This window comes from Apostichopus japonicus, chromosome 6, assembly GCF_037975245.1.
Source record: "Apostichopus japonicus isolate 1M-3 chromosome 6, ASM3797524v1, whole genome shotgun sequence".
NCBI lineage: Eukaryota > Metazoa > Echinodermata > Holothuroidea > Aspidochirotida > Stichopodidae > Apostichopus > Apostichopus japonicus.
Genome location: NC_092566.1, coordinates 7,701,494 through 7,717,785, shown reverse-complemented (window position 1 = coordinate 7,717,785; position 16,292 = coordinate 7,701,494). Strand labels below are relative to the sequence as shown.

General features: G+C 36.7%; 1 protein-coding gene and 1 long non-coding RNA gene across 2 annotated transcripts in view; one reads left to right on the top strand and one right to left on the bottom strand.

Annotated features, from left to right (window-relative positions):
* LOC139968845 (transcription factor 7-like 2) overlaps positions 1 to 15,306 on the top strand; it is a 73,080-nt gene extending 57,774 nt beyond the window's left edge. The window contains exons 7-10 of the mRNA XM_071973389.1: positions 1,124 to 1,286; positions 4,688 to 4,853; positions 5,865 to 5,937; positions 9,375 to 15,306. Coding sequence (XP_071829490.1) covers positions 1,124 to 1,286; positions 4,688 to 4,853; positions 5,865 to 5,937; positions 9,375 to 10,089 — 1,117 coding nt within the window. The 3' untranslated portion in view covers positions 10,090 to 15,306. The remainder of the gene's footprint in view (positions 1 to 1,123; positions 1,287 to 4,687; positions 4,854 to 5,864; positions 5,938 to 9,374) is intronic.
* LOC139968848 (uncharacterized) overlaps positions 1 to 16,292 on the bottom strand; it is a 190,391-nt gene that overhangs the window by 16,338 nt on the left and 157,761 nt on the right. The gene's annotated exons all lie outside the window — the stretch shown is intronic.

Sequence of the window (16,292 nt, the reverse complement as noted above, 5' to 3'; positions counted from 1 at the left end):
AAATGTCATGACTTTTGTCACTTACTTTCAGAAGTGAAGGGACTGGAAGAATGTTTGGTTATTTTCTTCCCACGTAAATAGAGTCAATGACTACACTAGAGTCATGAAAATCACTGGTAATGACTCAACTCAGCCCAAACAATGAAGTGACTTGTGAAAACTCTGATCGGAGCTGACAAAGTAGAAAGATAAGACAGGCAGAAGGAGACTGAACTGAGGAAAAATCCTAAATTGAAAAGACAATATGCAAATCTGAGGAAGATCGCCTCTACTATAGTATATGTAGGCTAAGTTCTATTTTATGGAATTGATTTCAGGTATCTTTATTTTGGAATGTCAACTTGTGTCTTTTTTGTAAATCTGAAATAACTTTCTAAATTAAAAAGTATCAAAATTTGAGTTAAAATGTTGAATTGGAAGCCACCCGACTTGTAAGTTGTAATCCAAATGCCCTTGTGGGCTTCTCCCACATTTGTGGTCGCTTAAAGGAGGTAAAAAAACTGCTGATTATTATTATTATTGTACCTAATATGTACGGGTGAAATCTTGTGTAGTAGGAAAGATGATATTGTCAGTTATGCAAGTTGATTGACTTCAAAGTTGAGGTAATAAATGTATGTTTTACACCAACTGCCTGGAAAACAAAGCTCAAATAAGCAGAATATTCCTTCTTGTCCTAAAATCAGATTCAATATTTACTCCTCGGTGAGTGAAGATTTAACTCCAATTTGACTGATTTGAATTACACAGTGATTGCACATCGACTGAAAGTAACTAAATAACAGCAAATACACATTTATAAAAAATCTTGCGAAAAAAATCAGCATGTGCCAGCAAGGAAGTTAACTGTCAGATTTCATTGGAACCATGGTTACCCGGCTTGTGACCCCAGTGTAAAAGTTTTGAAACCCGTTTCGGGGGGTTGTGACACATAGTTGGGAAGCATGATTGTAAAAGGATACTGTCTTTAACACAATGTTACTAGAAGGTATAAACCACAAGGACAAAAAAAATAACCAGCGACATTTTCATATAACAATTTGAAGAAAGGGAAATGATTTTAATGGTGAAAACATGTTTATATCATTACCCTGGACGTGTCCACTTTTTATTGATCTTCCAGAGAAAAGAATACCGACAAGAAAAACGAGAAGAAATCGCCGAAGGTTCACATCAAGAAACCACTGAACGCCTTCATGCTGTATATGAAAGAGATGAGAGCTAGCGTTGTCAAAGAATGTACCTTGAAGGAGAGTGCTGCCATCAACCAGATCCTAGGAAGAAGGGTAAATATGAATATTCATGAATGTTTAATGTAGCCCAGTGGTCATCAGGAAAAGTTAAACTATTTACATGAATAGGACAGAAGGAGGAATTAATAGTGAATGTTCGTTAAGCTAGCGTTAGCGTTGTCAAAGAATGTACCTTGAAGGAGAGTGCTGCCATCAATTAGATCCTAGGAAGAAGGGTAAAAATGAATATTCATGAATGTTCAATGTAGCCCATTGGTTATCATGAAAAGTTTAACTATTTACATCAATAGGACGGAAGGAGAAATTTAATAGTGAATGTTCGTTAAAGTAGCCGTCAGGGAAACGTGGGGATTGGTTTTCACGGAAAATTTTAAAGATAAGAGCATCGGGACTGAGAGAAGAGAAAATAATAAATATTTATAAGTAATCAAAGAACCTATTTAGGAGGCATGTGATTGGTTATCGTGAAAAGGATAAAAGCTGTCATCATTATGACTAAGGCTAAAAGGAATGAATATGCATTGGTATTTGAAATTGACTGTTAAGGAAGCATGTGATTGGTTTAAGTGAAAGTTAAATGATGACATCATTTGACTAAGGGTATTGTAATAATGAATATTCATTCAGTAGCTATAAGGGAAGCATGAGATTGGTTATTTTGAACTATATAAAAGATGACCTCATCGGGATTACATCACTTGCAAATGGGTATGATAAAGACGGAGTTGGATGGTCCATAACCTAGTTTCAAAAATAGCCAGTTACGTGTATAACACACAACATTAGTTGTAGCTATGTTGCACATCCTTTGTGCCTTTATTACTATTTGTAATGGCTTGAAACTAGACACAAATGGCACACAATGATGGAAGTATCAAAATATTCAAAAATATCATAAAGGGTACAGAGGCAATTTTTTCCCCTATTCTTTCTTAAGTAAATCACAACCAACAGAACAGAAGACCCATCATGATTGAAATGTAATGAAGCGTTACTGCCAAGAGTTAACACAATACAGAAAGCTTGCAAAACTAACAGTTACTCAGTCCCATTCAAAATTTTTGCTTTTGAGTATATTAAACGGGACACAAAAGCTCAGCATGGAATCATCTGTAGTATTGTCACATGGTTCAGTTGCCTGGAGACTCAAACCCTGTTCTGTAGTAAGGTCTACTAAACAAGAAAGAAGGATTCGAGGATCCACATTCTGTTCTACAAAAGAGGTCCTAGATTTCACACCTCTTGCAAACAAGCCATTACGTGATATCTGGGCGATTTTTCTAAATGATTTTTATTGGTTGATATTAATTTGAATTTCATTTCCTTCCTTTTTTTTGGTTCACTTTTGTGTGTATGTTATTGAATGTGCATAAAATTTGTATGCACATTCTGTATGCATAACTGACAACTATTTTACAGTATGTATATATATATACATATATATATATATATATATTTCACTGTATGCATAACTGACAACTATTTTACTGTATATATATATATATAGATATATATATATAGATATATTTATATATATATTCATATATTTTACTGTATGCCTAACTGACAACTATTTTTAGGAATGAAATATTCACATTTCCCTCTGTTCCCCCCCCCCCCCCTTTCTGCCAGTGTCCAGTGTGCCACAGTGGCAATTACTTAAAACGATTACATAATAATAGCCCGCCTAAAGTTTCGATGCTAGCAGGACCTTCTTCGGACACAAACCCGATCTGCTTCAGTCAAGACTCTGAAGAAAGGTCCTGCTAGGATTTGAAACTTCGTGCACTCCAGCTTTGATATATTTTACCTACACAGGCTATTCACTGCAAATATAAAGCAGTTTGTGAACCATGTTTTTTATTATCTCCTTTGGTTGATAGAACAATTGTAAAGAGATAGGCTATGAAATATGAGTCAGAGAAGTGGGGGGGAAAAAATCACAAATATCTTGCGGTTCATAACAGTCATGGTTAGTTTTAAACTTTATACTTCTCTGTTAACTCTGCAAAAATTTTACAAAGCTCTTTTGGAGTTGGTTGTCCATTCTGCTGGGAATAGGTCGTCGTGAAGTGTGAAGATGAACGCCTCAGAAAGTGCCATGCCACCTTATCGGAACAAAAGTCTCTAACGTGCTCAACCACTGGAAAATGTGTTTGTCCAACCACGGCAAATCTTTCAAAAAACAAATCTTGGTAAAAAATAAGAAATTTGTGACAGTTTAAAGCCCCCCCCCCCCCAAAAAAAAATAAAACATAAGAGAATTATTTTCCATCAAAAAGTGATGTTTATTTCTGGTTCCAAGGTGAAGTACTTTTATGGTCGTTTTCTTCCGACTTGGTATTAATGACTGCAATATATTCACTGTTAGTTGCAAACATAGAGATATACATATATGAATAACATATATATGTATGTATATATAATATATATGCGTTAGTCAACTAGGATATATACTCAATTTATGGTAGGCATTGGTCCTTTTATAGATATTACAAAAAACAAACCAAAAAATGATCTTGTGGTTTGTTATAGTTTAATAATTCCAATGTTGCATGTAGTCTTTTGACATATACCAGGCTTTTTCCAAAAATAGAAATTTACTCCAAAATGTTTTCCTTTCTGTAGAGAGATCGTACGGTGAGAAAAGTTGAAACGTGAAATATTGTGACTCGTGAAAAATCCGATTTCCGCTTCAAAAAGAGAAGGAAAAAAAATCTGCTGTCTAACGAATTGATCCTACTTTTTGAGTTGTTGTATGTTAATGTTGAGAAACAAAAACAATAACTGTGAAGATTTGGGAAGAGGACAAATTGCATTGAAATAACATCCCTTTTAAGAAATGGTGTCACCTGTTGGCATTTGACACATCGCCTGAAGTTGATATTCTTGCGAACTGTCCTAGAGTTGTGTTTAGTGTTTGAGAGGGGGGTTCCTGGGAGAGGTGGGGGGAGGGGGGTTCATTGAAGTATAATTAGATGAGAATTTTTTTTTTCAAGACTTCAGGGTAGGTGTTAGTTTTCTGTACATTTGTAGTATTTGATTATTTCTTTGTAATATTACAGAATCGTTTTGTTTTCTCTTCATGCCCGTTAACGACAGAAATTTGTCGACAACGAGACATGCAATTAATATCAGTTATATAGGGTGCTTACGTATGGTACAGAAGTAGTATATTTAGCTGTGTTGAGGTACGGTTGACCACAACAAGCTTTACTGAAATATTGCATCCATAAATTACTTGACAGGTTAGCCCTGGTATTATTCCCAAAGATGTTCTCTTTTGATACTTTCTCTTAATTTTTGAAATAAAAATATAAAAAAATAAAGAAAATAAAAACTTTATTACAAAAAAATAATAATTAAATAAAAAAAATTAAAATTTTGGAAATAGATTGAATTATTCTCTTTTGTCTTTTTTATATTTTCTTCAGTGGCATGCCCTATCGCGTGAGGAACAGGCCAAGTATTACGAACTAGCTCGTAAGGAGAGGCAGCTGCACATGCAACTATATCCAGGTTGGAGCGCCAGAGACAATTATGCAACAGCCTGTCGACGGAGAAAGAAGAGGAAGGATAAAAACCAGGGAGATGCATCAGGTATGATGGAGGATTCAGTTGAGTGACCCTGACCCCCCCCCCTGCCCCTTTTGATTCATATAATTTAATTTCATCAAATGAATCGGGCTATAGTAAAAGGTGTACTCGAGATTTTGTGCAAACTTCCCCCCTCCCAAACCTCTATTCTCAGAAAAATGTTTTCCCACCCTCCGCACGAACATTACCAACCGGTTATTCGTAGCAGGTTGACAAAAACAGACAAAAAAAGCTTCTGAAAGGTTGTGAAGACATTTTCTTGCAAGAACCTTCAGGCCCGAAATGACCATAAAATACCTGATAAAGAAAGCATCAGTGATGAACATGGATGATGAAAAAAACTTTGTAATAGATGATGGCACTTTCATTACTCTTGAAAGATATACATTAAAATATTCATGACAATCAGCAGGAGTTGTTTGTAATAAAATGCTATGTTCCATGTCTGACTCATGACCATATGAAAAATAATGCCAGTTCTTGTTTTTAATAATTCTTTTTTGTTCTTATTTTGGTTGCTTAGGCAGGGAAGTAACATATGGATTGGAGTGTGTAGGCGTGGTGCTGGCATAGTACCTCGTAGACACGATGTCTCAAGAAGGGCACAGTTGACAGATGTCGTACGTGACATGCTGCGTAAATGATAACGAGGTGTTCATTGCTTTTGGCTGCGGTGAAAGGTCATTTTAGGTCACACAGAGCAGAAGAATGCTTTGGCAAAATTTCTTAGGCTGGACATGTTGCCGTACACAAAAAGAAAATTGTCGAACATCCTTAAAAGCTGAAATCTAATTGATAGCGTTTAGATTTATCAGTTTTCCACGGTCCGAAGTAGTCTAGTCATAAAGATCATACATCCAAGGCAGGATGAAGTAAAGTATGTGGTTTTGCTTCTTCAGTTATTTGTTTCGTCTGGGCATTACACTGCACTGTGTGTGTACATTGTAAACCGCTATAATTGTGTTCATATTATTTCTATTTCACAAACTACTTTTTCAACCTTATTTTCCTCAGATCCTTCAACCCCAAAGAAGTGTCGAGCAAGATTTGGTGTGGACCAGCAAGACTTCTGGTGTAAACCCTGCAGGTAAGAGCGACCTCAACTCTCCTTAGTAGTGAGAGAGGTCTCATTTTTTGTGATGAAATTTGAAACAGTCAGGTGGGGAACCCACTACAGAGCATCAAAATGAATAATATTAGACGTGAAAAACAAAAGTTAAGACAGTATAAAATTGAAGATTTTACAGTATTTATATCAAGGCCAAACGTTTGACCTCACAGGTCCCCATTTATATACGTGGGTGAAAAGAGGCTAACTGAGATTCCATGCCTTGCCCAAGATCACGATGTAATTAACCGACCAGGACTAGAACATTCAATCCTTAGACCGCAAGTCCATTGTTTTAACCACATGACTCCAACATAAATCCACCAATCTGTTTGTGCATTTGGCATAAATCTAAAAATCACTGGCTAAAATTTGGAAGTCGTGAAATGGTGTCGCCGTTTTTAGGCACGAGGGTTGATGGACGGGTGGTGGTGCCGTAATTTGATAATATTACACGGCATGGTACAATATTCCAATCCGATGCATGGTGCAACTTCAAACGAGAGGAGAGCCTCATTACGTGTTTCTAGTTTAGTGACTTGTGCAAGAGAGAAATCTAAACTCTACCATGGCAGACTGTCAAGGACTGTCAAGGCAAAAATAAAGTGGAATCTTTTCAGACGAGCAAAACAAGAAATTTAAATTAGAGATTGATTTCACCAGGTGAACTTGTGAACTTTTGTCCTTTTAAGCTGTGCATGATGTTACATTCTTTGGGGATTTCTGAATGCAGTAATAACTCAAAAAGCATCTAGTGAACCCTTTAAACTTTTAATTGACGTATTGACTTCATTAGTCATTTACAAGACTTCCGTGCCAATTCTTAATGCTGTAAGGCATTGCACTAATCATTTTAATGTTCCTATTTTTTCAAGAATTGAAATTAGGGAATGATTTCACCATGTGAACTCTGTTCATTTAAGCTGTGTGTGATGTTACATTCTTTGGGGATTTCTGAATGCAGTAATAACTCAAAAAACATCTAGTGAACCCTTTAAACTTTTAATTGACGTATTCACTTCATTCTTAGTTATTTACAAGAGTTCCGTGCCAATTCTTAATGCTGTAAGGCATTGCACTAATCATTTTAATGTTCCTATTTTTTCAAGAATTGAAATTAGGGAATGATTTCACCATGTGAACTCTGTTCATTTAAGCTGTGTGTGATGTTACATTCTTTGGGGATTTCTGAATGCAGTAATAACTCAAAAAACATCTAGTGAACCCTTTAAACTTTTATTGACGTATTCACTTCATTCTTAGTTATTTACAAGAGTTCCGTGCCAATTCTTAATGCTGTAAGGCATTGCACTAATCATTTTAATGTTCCTATTTTTTCAAGAATTGAAATTAGGGAATGATTTCACCATGTGAACTCTGTCCATTTAAGCTGTGTGTGATGTTACATTCTTTGGGGATTTCTGAATGCAGTAATAACTCAAAAAACATCTAGTGAACCCTTTAAACTTGTAATTGACGTATTGACTTCATTCTTAGTTATTTACAAGAGTTCCGTGCCAATTCTTAATGCTGTAGGCATTTGCACTAACTAACCGATTTAGTGTATCTGTTTTATGTCACCGAGAGCAGGCAGAACTGCTGAAGTAATATACATATAAATGGGGGTTCTGAAAGAATATTTTAAATATTCAGCCCTGTCAATTTGAGGCAGTCCGTGACTCGTTTAGTAGTATTATTTCGTCAATCGATTTGTCAAGAAATCAAATTTGGTGAATCCACTTCAGCTGTGAGCTAGCTAGATTTGATCAACTAATACCAGCAAATAGCTTTTCCTATCCTGTTTTGTTCGGGGAGAGATCTCTCTCATTGTGAAAGTCAAGGAAGATTTTAGGGAACGGATCAGGTTTTTCTGTTTCTTCTACTTCTCAGTACCTGTGTTTTATAAACCAAATGAGATGCAAAATAAAATTACACAAAATAATATAGTAACAAAAATGAACCGAAATAAAAGAGATACCAGTGCTTAAGTAACCCACTACTGATTTGTAAAGAAATCAAATTTTGGTGAATCCACTTCAGCTGTGAGCTAGATAGATACGATCAACTAATACCAGCTCATAGCTTTGCCTCCCCTGTTTTGTTCAGGGAGAGTTCTCTTCTTGTGAAAGCCAAGGAAGATTTTAGGGAACTGATCAGGTTTTTCTGTTTCTTCTACTTCTCAGTACCTGTGTTTTATAAACCAAATGAGATGCAAAATAAAATTACACAAAATAATATAGTAACAAAAATGAACCGAAATAAAAGAGATACCAGTGCTCTAGTAAACCCACTACTGAAGTCAATGTCAATCCGCTGGTATAATTGGAGCATCAGGCCATTGATTAACGGATTAAAGGAATATCATGGACTCCTACCCTCGAGGCTCCATTCTGAGTCTCGAATGAAAGGTTCTGAAAGATATTTCAGGATAACACTAAACCTTTGTGTACTTCTCTAACCATATTTTGACATGTAGCTGTAGGCCATGGAAGTGTTTTGTGGTAACAAGCTAGTTAATGGCATTGAAAATAGTTTTATTTGTAACTTTGCCCTTCATTTGGAGATAATGTACTTGGGGATTGGTCCCGGATGTTGAAATGCAGCCCGGGGGGGGGGGGGGGAGTGTCTTATTTTGTAGGGAGTGAGGAGAAGTAGGTACACAAACAGAAAAACACAACACAAAATACATATACACGTTGTTCTGTCTATCAGAATCTGCTGGGGAGAAGTGACTCATCTCTTGGTGGGAGATTTAGTGGGTCAGTGAGGATTAAGACTACTTCACAAACATATTAAGCAAAATGTATAATATATATATAGATAATGTATATCATTTATAAGTCATAAATGTTGTGTATTTTACATATATTTATACAATATATATTATATATTATATTAATTATATATGATAATTGACAAGATTGATACTATCTTTACTGAACCAGTTTGGACAGTATGCACAGTTATAGTCAATGTACAGCCTTTGTAATTTATCATATTTCATAAGAGAACCAACCGATAAAACCAGATTTAAATCTACAGGTTTAATAAATGTTTAATGATAAATTAGGACTACCTGCATGACACTTTTAGGCTTCAGAAAATATTTTGACTTCAATCACAACACCGTCACTCAGTTTCCTCATGATCATTCTTTCGATCCATGTATTTTCTCTGGTCCCTTGTTCTTTCCCATTTCATGCATGGAGTTCCAAGAAGACATTGTTTTTGTCGAGTTTTGGAAGTCCTTGAAAAAATTATGTCTTTCATTTAATTCATTTTAGATTGCTGTAAAAGCAAGTGCTTCTATTTTGATTGGTATTTTGGAAAAATTGGAAGAAAAACTTTGAGGGGCAAAAAAAAAGAATGAAATGACAAAAGAGGATTTTTTTTTGGTTAATCACTTGTTTTTGCAGGAGGAAGAAAAAGTGCATCCGGTTCATAACGGATGAGAACGGTCTACGGAACAGCGGCGACGAGGAGGAAGACGACAGTGATTACAGCGGAGACGAATCGATGGAGGCCAAAGAACAAACTGCAAAGAGAACCTGTCTTAGTTCTCCCCAGGATTATAGTCCCAAAGGGAAGGAGGAAACAAATCGAACTCTACCCGAGAGATCTTCCTCGCCTCCTCTGCAACGGAAAGACGAAAAGAAAGAAGGCCCGTCTAAATCGTCGTCAACGACCACATCGTCGTCTTCATCGACTGCTAGCCTAGCTCTCTCGGTCTCCTCTCTGACCTCGCAGCCAGCTAGGAGCACCGTACCACCACCATCTTCATCTTCCTCAGGTCTGTCTTCTCTCAATTCCAGCTGTCATCCCCGATCGCCGGCGATCATCTCTCACGGCTCTCCGACGATGATACCCTTGCCACACCCCGCTACACCATCCCACCCTGCTCTGTCGTCCTCGTTCATGGTGTTCCCCCCGCATTCGCCCTTGCTCTCCTACTCATCACCTTCCAGTATCCCAGATGTGTACAGGGGTCCGCACCACCTGGTTCCTCCTGCCGGGTTAATCCCCTTCCCCCCAGTTCCAGGGGGACCCCCCGCCGTACCGCATCATTTGAGACTCTCCTCGACGGATATCCCGCAGGATCTGTCGCTGAAGTCGGGAACCGTGACGGCATGACCCCGGCCTCGGAGAGCAAAGTGATGCAGAAGAGATTTGGGAGCATATCAGGAGGAAAAATAACTAAGTGTTAATAAAGTAGTTTTGGTTGGAGGAGAAAAGCACTCATATATATGTGCAGAATTTCGTCTTCACAAGACAGTGCGATACATCATGACAATCACATCATTTCTGTTTTCCAAAGGATTCAAGCAAACTCCTGGCATATCCATTCTTGATGAAGTCTCACCGTTTCTACGGTAACCAGAATTTTAACAAAACATCGCAGACAAAATGGTGGGGTTTTTTTTGGTTATTGTTCGTTCTGTATGACGCTATTTACTATCAGGATTGTGAGTCCACGGAATCAAATGTAAAAATGCGAGGCCTTCTTCAAAAGAGCCACGACCAGATAATTTATTTGAAGCGGAATGTAAACATTCATAGCTAACTTCTCATCGAGGACAAGTTTTCATATCTTGACAACGTTGAGTATTAACGAAAACTTTGCTTGGAGAATCAGATGTTTAAAATATGTAGGTTTTCTCCTTCTGCAGTTGTTTATTAGACTTTTTTAGTTATTATAATTAGTATTTTTTTGTGAGATGAAAATTACTGTCTTACTGAATAATCTCTGACTTATTAATTTTAATGTTATTTGATTCGTGGACGAAGAGGTTAATGCTTATTCACTATTGTTTTAAATAGTTTAGGAATGAATAATCACTTAATCAGAGGCTAGATGAATAATAGTCAAACTCCAATTAATTGTGGAAGTAATAAAAATACAAAGCAATTGGATTGCATCAATAATATATTTGATTCAAGATATTTGCATTCGATTGGACATTTTTATCAAAATACCCCGTATCACTGTATGGGGATACAATTGCAAATTGGGAAAACTGAGGAACCCCCTGATATTTCTTCAAATTTATTATGCCAGTAATCATTGAATTTAATGCTATTCTTAGTATTTTGTAGCCCAGACACTTACATATTGGTATTATTGTCAAATCACATTTTAAAGACAAACTTTAAGAAATATTTTGGATTTTATTTATTTCTTCCATTTTTTTTTCGGTAAGTGAAATTTGATCAGTCAAGCTATTTAATCTACATTTTTATAGGAATTGGACATTGTACAACATCAAGAAATTTATTTAACAAAAATTGCTCTGAAAGTAAGATTACATAGCAGTTCCACGAAAGGTAACAAATATTAATTGTTTGATACTTTTTGATGTGTTTTTTTTTTTGGAAGTAACATAACAAAAGAATTTAAAAGGATGTGAGCAATTTTTTTTTTTGCAGTGCAAGTTGGGAAGGAAAGTGTAGCTGGTAATGGTTCACAAGCAGTTTTATTACATACATGTGTGATACTTTGTGATGCTACGTTGGGTTGGAGGTAACAGGTTCGAATCTCCATTGTTGGATCAGGCAAATCACAGCGACATATATGTTGTAGTAGTAGACAGCAATGTTGTCAAAGTGAGCATGTTGTAAAAGTGAGCATGTTGTAAGAGTCAACTTGACTAAGTTGTGGCAAGTGTGAAGTGGTAGTAACATTGTGTTTTATCCATCAACAGAATTATGTTTTTACCAATCACTAAAGACAGTAAAATTAAAGAAAATTAAATTAAACATAGTTTGATGCTAGCAAGCAGTCTCGGCAAGTGAGCGATGTTATATCGTTTGACCCTCTCTGACCTTGCATTAAATCATTTTAAAATATGCCTTAATAAATTTTCCTTTGTCAAATTTAGAGAAACAAAATGTGGCTCTTGTGTTGGCGGTTTTATATGGGTTATAAAGAGAGGAATTTCCATCCCGAGAGACTTGTTGTTTCTGAGTACAATTAGCATAAATTATGTGCAAAGTCAGACAATTCCAACATCATTTTTGGAAAATGCTTGCCTTTCACGGTGTCGAAAATTGGCAGTGTTTAGGTGGTCCCCGGGGATGAGATGTTACCGTTGAATCTTGGTCTGTGTAGTAGAGCTTTAAAGGTTGAAAATTTTTTTTTTTTTTTTTTTAATTAGTCACATTATTATGTGGCCACTCAGTTCAATTGCTTAAATGAGTCAAAAACAAAGATTTTTTTTTTTTTCAAAGCTAGACTTTTGTAAGAATGTGTGAAGAGACTATATCTCACTTCCTTCTTTGAAAATGCAATTGTAAAGCATCATTGAAGTCATCTTGTAGGTAAGGCAGAGCACACTGCTCAAGGTTAATAAAGAGGCTGATATTTAAAGTACAAAACTAAAAAAAGTGTTTGTAGAATGATACAAGATGGCTGCTTCTAGTACTATACAAGACAAAACAGGGCTGGAATGATTAATAGGGTGCCCTCTACCATCGTGAAAAGAGGTTTCGCATATCGAATGCGGTGGATCGAATAATTGAAATGGAAAACAAACGTCTCTCTTGTGCAAGTACTCCTGTATGAGAACCACCGTCCTTGTCAGCCGAGAATATACAGTGACGTAATCCTTCAATTACGTCGTGTTATGCATGGGTGTGGTTTACTTCACCTCAGCTTACTATATTTATTTCTATTTTGTGGTTGTAGGGAGTCAAGTGGGAGGGGGGGGGGTGGAGTGGAGTCAGTGAGTGTGTATACGCATTTCGTACATTAAGTAATCACCTTCAATTTACCCGTTCATGGTATGTTTTCACGGTCTTGTTTGTGTATTTGCATTTTCAGTCCTGTATACTTTGTTCATCTGTTTTTTTTTTTGTGTGTTTTTTTTTTGGAAAGAAAGCGCTGCAATATCTTTATCAAAGAAAGTCTATTTCTAATCGATAGACATTTTCTGGAAGAAAGTTGTTGCAAATGTCAAAATCAAGTAAAATACCATTTTTTGGCATGTGAAAAGTAAAAGGAATGAAGATGTATTATAGGGAAACTGGATGAATATTTTTGAACAAGTTCTTAAAATGAAGAAAGAAAGTCACTCGGATTTGAAATTCTGTTGCATTTCTGATCTAGCTAGCTCGTGCTGTTTATTTTCATTTTTATGATTATTTTCATTTTTTGTTTTATTTTCTCTTTTTTTATTACTCACTTCCTTCATGCAGGGTTCGAATTTCTACAAAAGAGAGGGAAAAAATTGGTAGAGTTTAGTTGGATAAACGCTGCAACAAATGTTTCAAATCTGAAATATTTGCAAAGAGTTGTGAACATAAATAATAACTCTTTCACTTTATAAGTTTTAAAATATGCATGATATTCTTGAAAGAAAAAAAAATAAGTAGATAAGCTTGAACTTATTCAAATTGTTTATATCAAGCCGTTAATCCTAACAATAAGTTTTATGTCCAGTCCGAAGAAATGATGTAATGAAAAGTCGAATGTAGTCCAACCAATTTTGCACAAATCATTCGATAGTGAACAGGGTTAGAATTTCGAGCAATCATTGTTTGGTCCTTGATCGGTAGTCCCCCTCCCCATCCTCTCCCCCTATTTCAAATATTGGGGGTTTGTGCCTTAGATGGTCTGTGTGTCTTTAAAGTCAAGTATGGCAATACAATAATAATACAGCTCAAATTAAGGAAAAGATACAAGCAAATACATTCTGAATTCAGGTATTATAGTCTTTGGATGCCAAGTTGCTTTTTTTTGTAAGGAGGGGGTTATAAGAAGGAGGGCTGGCTAGGGGGGAGGAGAGGTTGATGAGGGCAGCCCAAGCTCATTGTTCATCACTGTTGTAATTCTTTTATCATTTGGGAGAGAAGGAGCAAATTAGTACAGTTATCTTTAGATGATAAAAAACTTGAGGGAAATGTGAATTGTCAGACCTTCTTGTTGTATGCATATGAATGTGTTTCTTTTGTTTGTGGCTTTTTAGGGTGAGAAAAGCATTTCTGTCTGAACTTGTAAATATGAAGAGAAAAGGGTAAGGTGGTAAACGCCTCTCTCCTTCCCCCCCCCCCCCTCCCACACCCCCGCTGATCTTCTCTGAGGCTTCTTATCTGTGAATTGATTACAAAGTATTCAGTAACAATAACAAAGAATTGACATGGAGACTTTTCAAAGTTTTGAAATTACAAAACATTTCTGAGCTTCAGTTCTGTTCCCCATCAATCATTCTAACCCCCCCCAACCACCTCTCCCACTACATCTCAAACTTCATGTATTCATGAACATTTTGTACATTAGCCATAAATGACTTTTGGCGTACCAATTTAATTCATAAATTTGGTATGCAAAAAATTGTAGCCCATTCGGAATTTGCTTCATAAAATAGAAACTGTTTTTACCTGGACATTTGTGGAGGGTTATGCAGTATTGTAACTGAAACAGGTGTGTTGGCAACCGCAAGTTAATTTTCTGTTTAACTGATAAGTTTGATCCACAGTGTGTTAGCCTGGTAGTCCATCCACCAAGATATTGGTGGTTGGGTATCTTCAGGGATGGGAGGGGAAGGGGGTGGTGGAGGACTGTTGGGGTGTGTGTGGGAGGGGGGGGGGGGGTAAAACATAGCAGGGTAAATTGTAAGTATATTTTCAAATGGACATAGAAGCTAATGCCTCCCATTGTTCTTTCCCATTGTTCTTTAAGGAGACTTCTAGTAGATGCATTAAATAATTAATTATTCATTAAGCAACTAGTTTAATTATCAAGTTTAATAGTTTAAGAGTCGGTGTAATGTAATTAAAGAGTACGTGTAAAATCAAATGTTATAATAATGATGGTATTACAAAGCCATTGTCACGGCCTGTAGCTAAGACTGTAAAAGAATTTCTATAAGAATTCAACTTGTGAGAGGTTTTGTTTTTGGTATTTGGATTAATTGTAATGAGAACTATTCACAGTTAATTAAAACTATTGTTCTCTTCTCTTGTATGTTTTTTTTTTCTTCTTCTTCTTTTAACTTTTTGAAGTAGTGCCAATTTTTTCTAACAACTCATTTTGTTGTTGTGTTCCTGTTTGTTCTGTTCATATTGATCACTTTTGTTTCATTCATTGAACTATCTTTTCCCATCTTTTTTAGTTTTTCTTTTTTCCTTTTCGAGGAAAGCTTTATAAGGTGTGATGAAACAATATCATTTTTACACCAGTTCTTATAAAAAAAATGTTGTCGTTGTAGTTTGTAATAGAGGGCGCTATGTCATTATTCTCATAGTGTCCACATCTTTAGCTTTATGTGTTGTCCAAAGATTTTATTGTACATAAATTCAGACCGCAAACGGTGTGTTTGAATAAATTTCAAAGCATTGTAAATACCTTAGAAATATCATCTTCTTCTTGTCTTTGTGATATCTGTTTTAAGTGATGAGATCCTAAAAAACCTCCCCAGTAGCCCTCACCTTCCCCCTCACCTGCCCTACCCCTCATTCCTCGCCTTACCACCTCACTTTTTGCCTTAGCCACTCACTTCTAGCCCTACCACTCATTCCTCACCTGACCACCTCACTTCTTGCCTTACCCTCTCTCTTCTCACCTTACCCCTCATTTCTCGCCTTATCACCTCATTTCTTGCCTTAGCCCCTCACGGCTCTCCTTCCCCTCACTTCTCGCCTTACCCCCTCCATTTCTCGCCTTACCTCCTCATTTCTCGCCTTACCCCCTCACTTCTTGCCTTAGCCCTTCACTGCTCGCCTTCCCCCTCACTTCTCGCCTTACCCCCTCCATTTCTCGCCTTACCTCCTCATTTCTCGCCTTCGCCCCTCACTTCTTGCCTTCCCCCTCACTTCTCGTCTTACCCCCTCACTTCTCGCCATACCCATCCATTTCTCGCCTTACCTCCTCACTTTTCGCCTTACCCCCTCACTTCTCCCTTAGCTGTAAAAGCAGACTGTTTCCTCTCATAAGTTAAGTCATAATGATTCATTTCAGACCAACATTTTGACTTGTTTAAAACTGTTGGAACCCCTATATAAAACGCACCTAACTGATTGCAGTAATCAGTGATCAATGGGAGAATTCTTGCCTTTCTTTTTCAGAACTCTCCATCTTCTATAGATAGAGCCATGCTACCGAAACCACTCTGCAATGATCATGGATAGTCAGTGTGTAATTAGCGTTTTTGGTTTAACACTTGGTACTAAAAGATCAATTTGGGCACCCTTCAAGAACATTGCCAATTTTAAATGTTTCCTAGCGAGTGTGAGGGTAATTGGGTGTAATGACCCTTGACCCATTAATAAAGCAAACAGAAGCAGTTAAACAAGTTATGCATGGTTTAAGCCTTTAAGGACATGTACGCAGGTATCGTTAC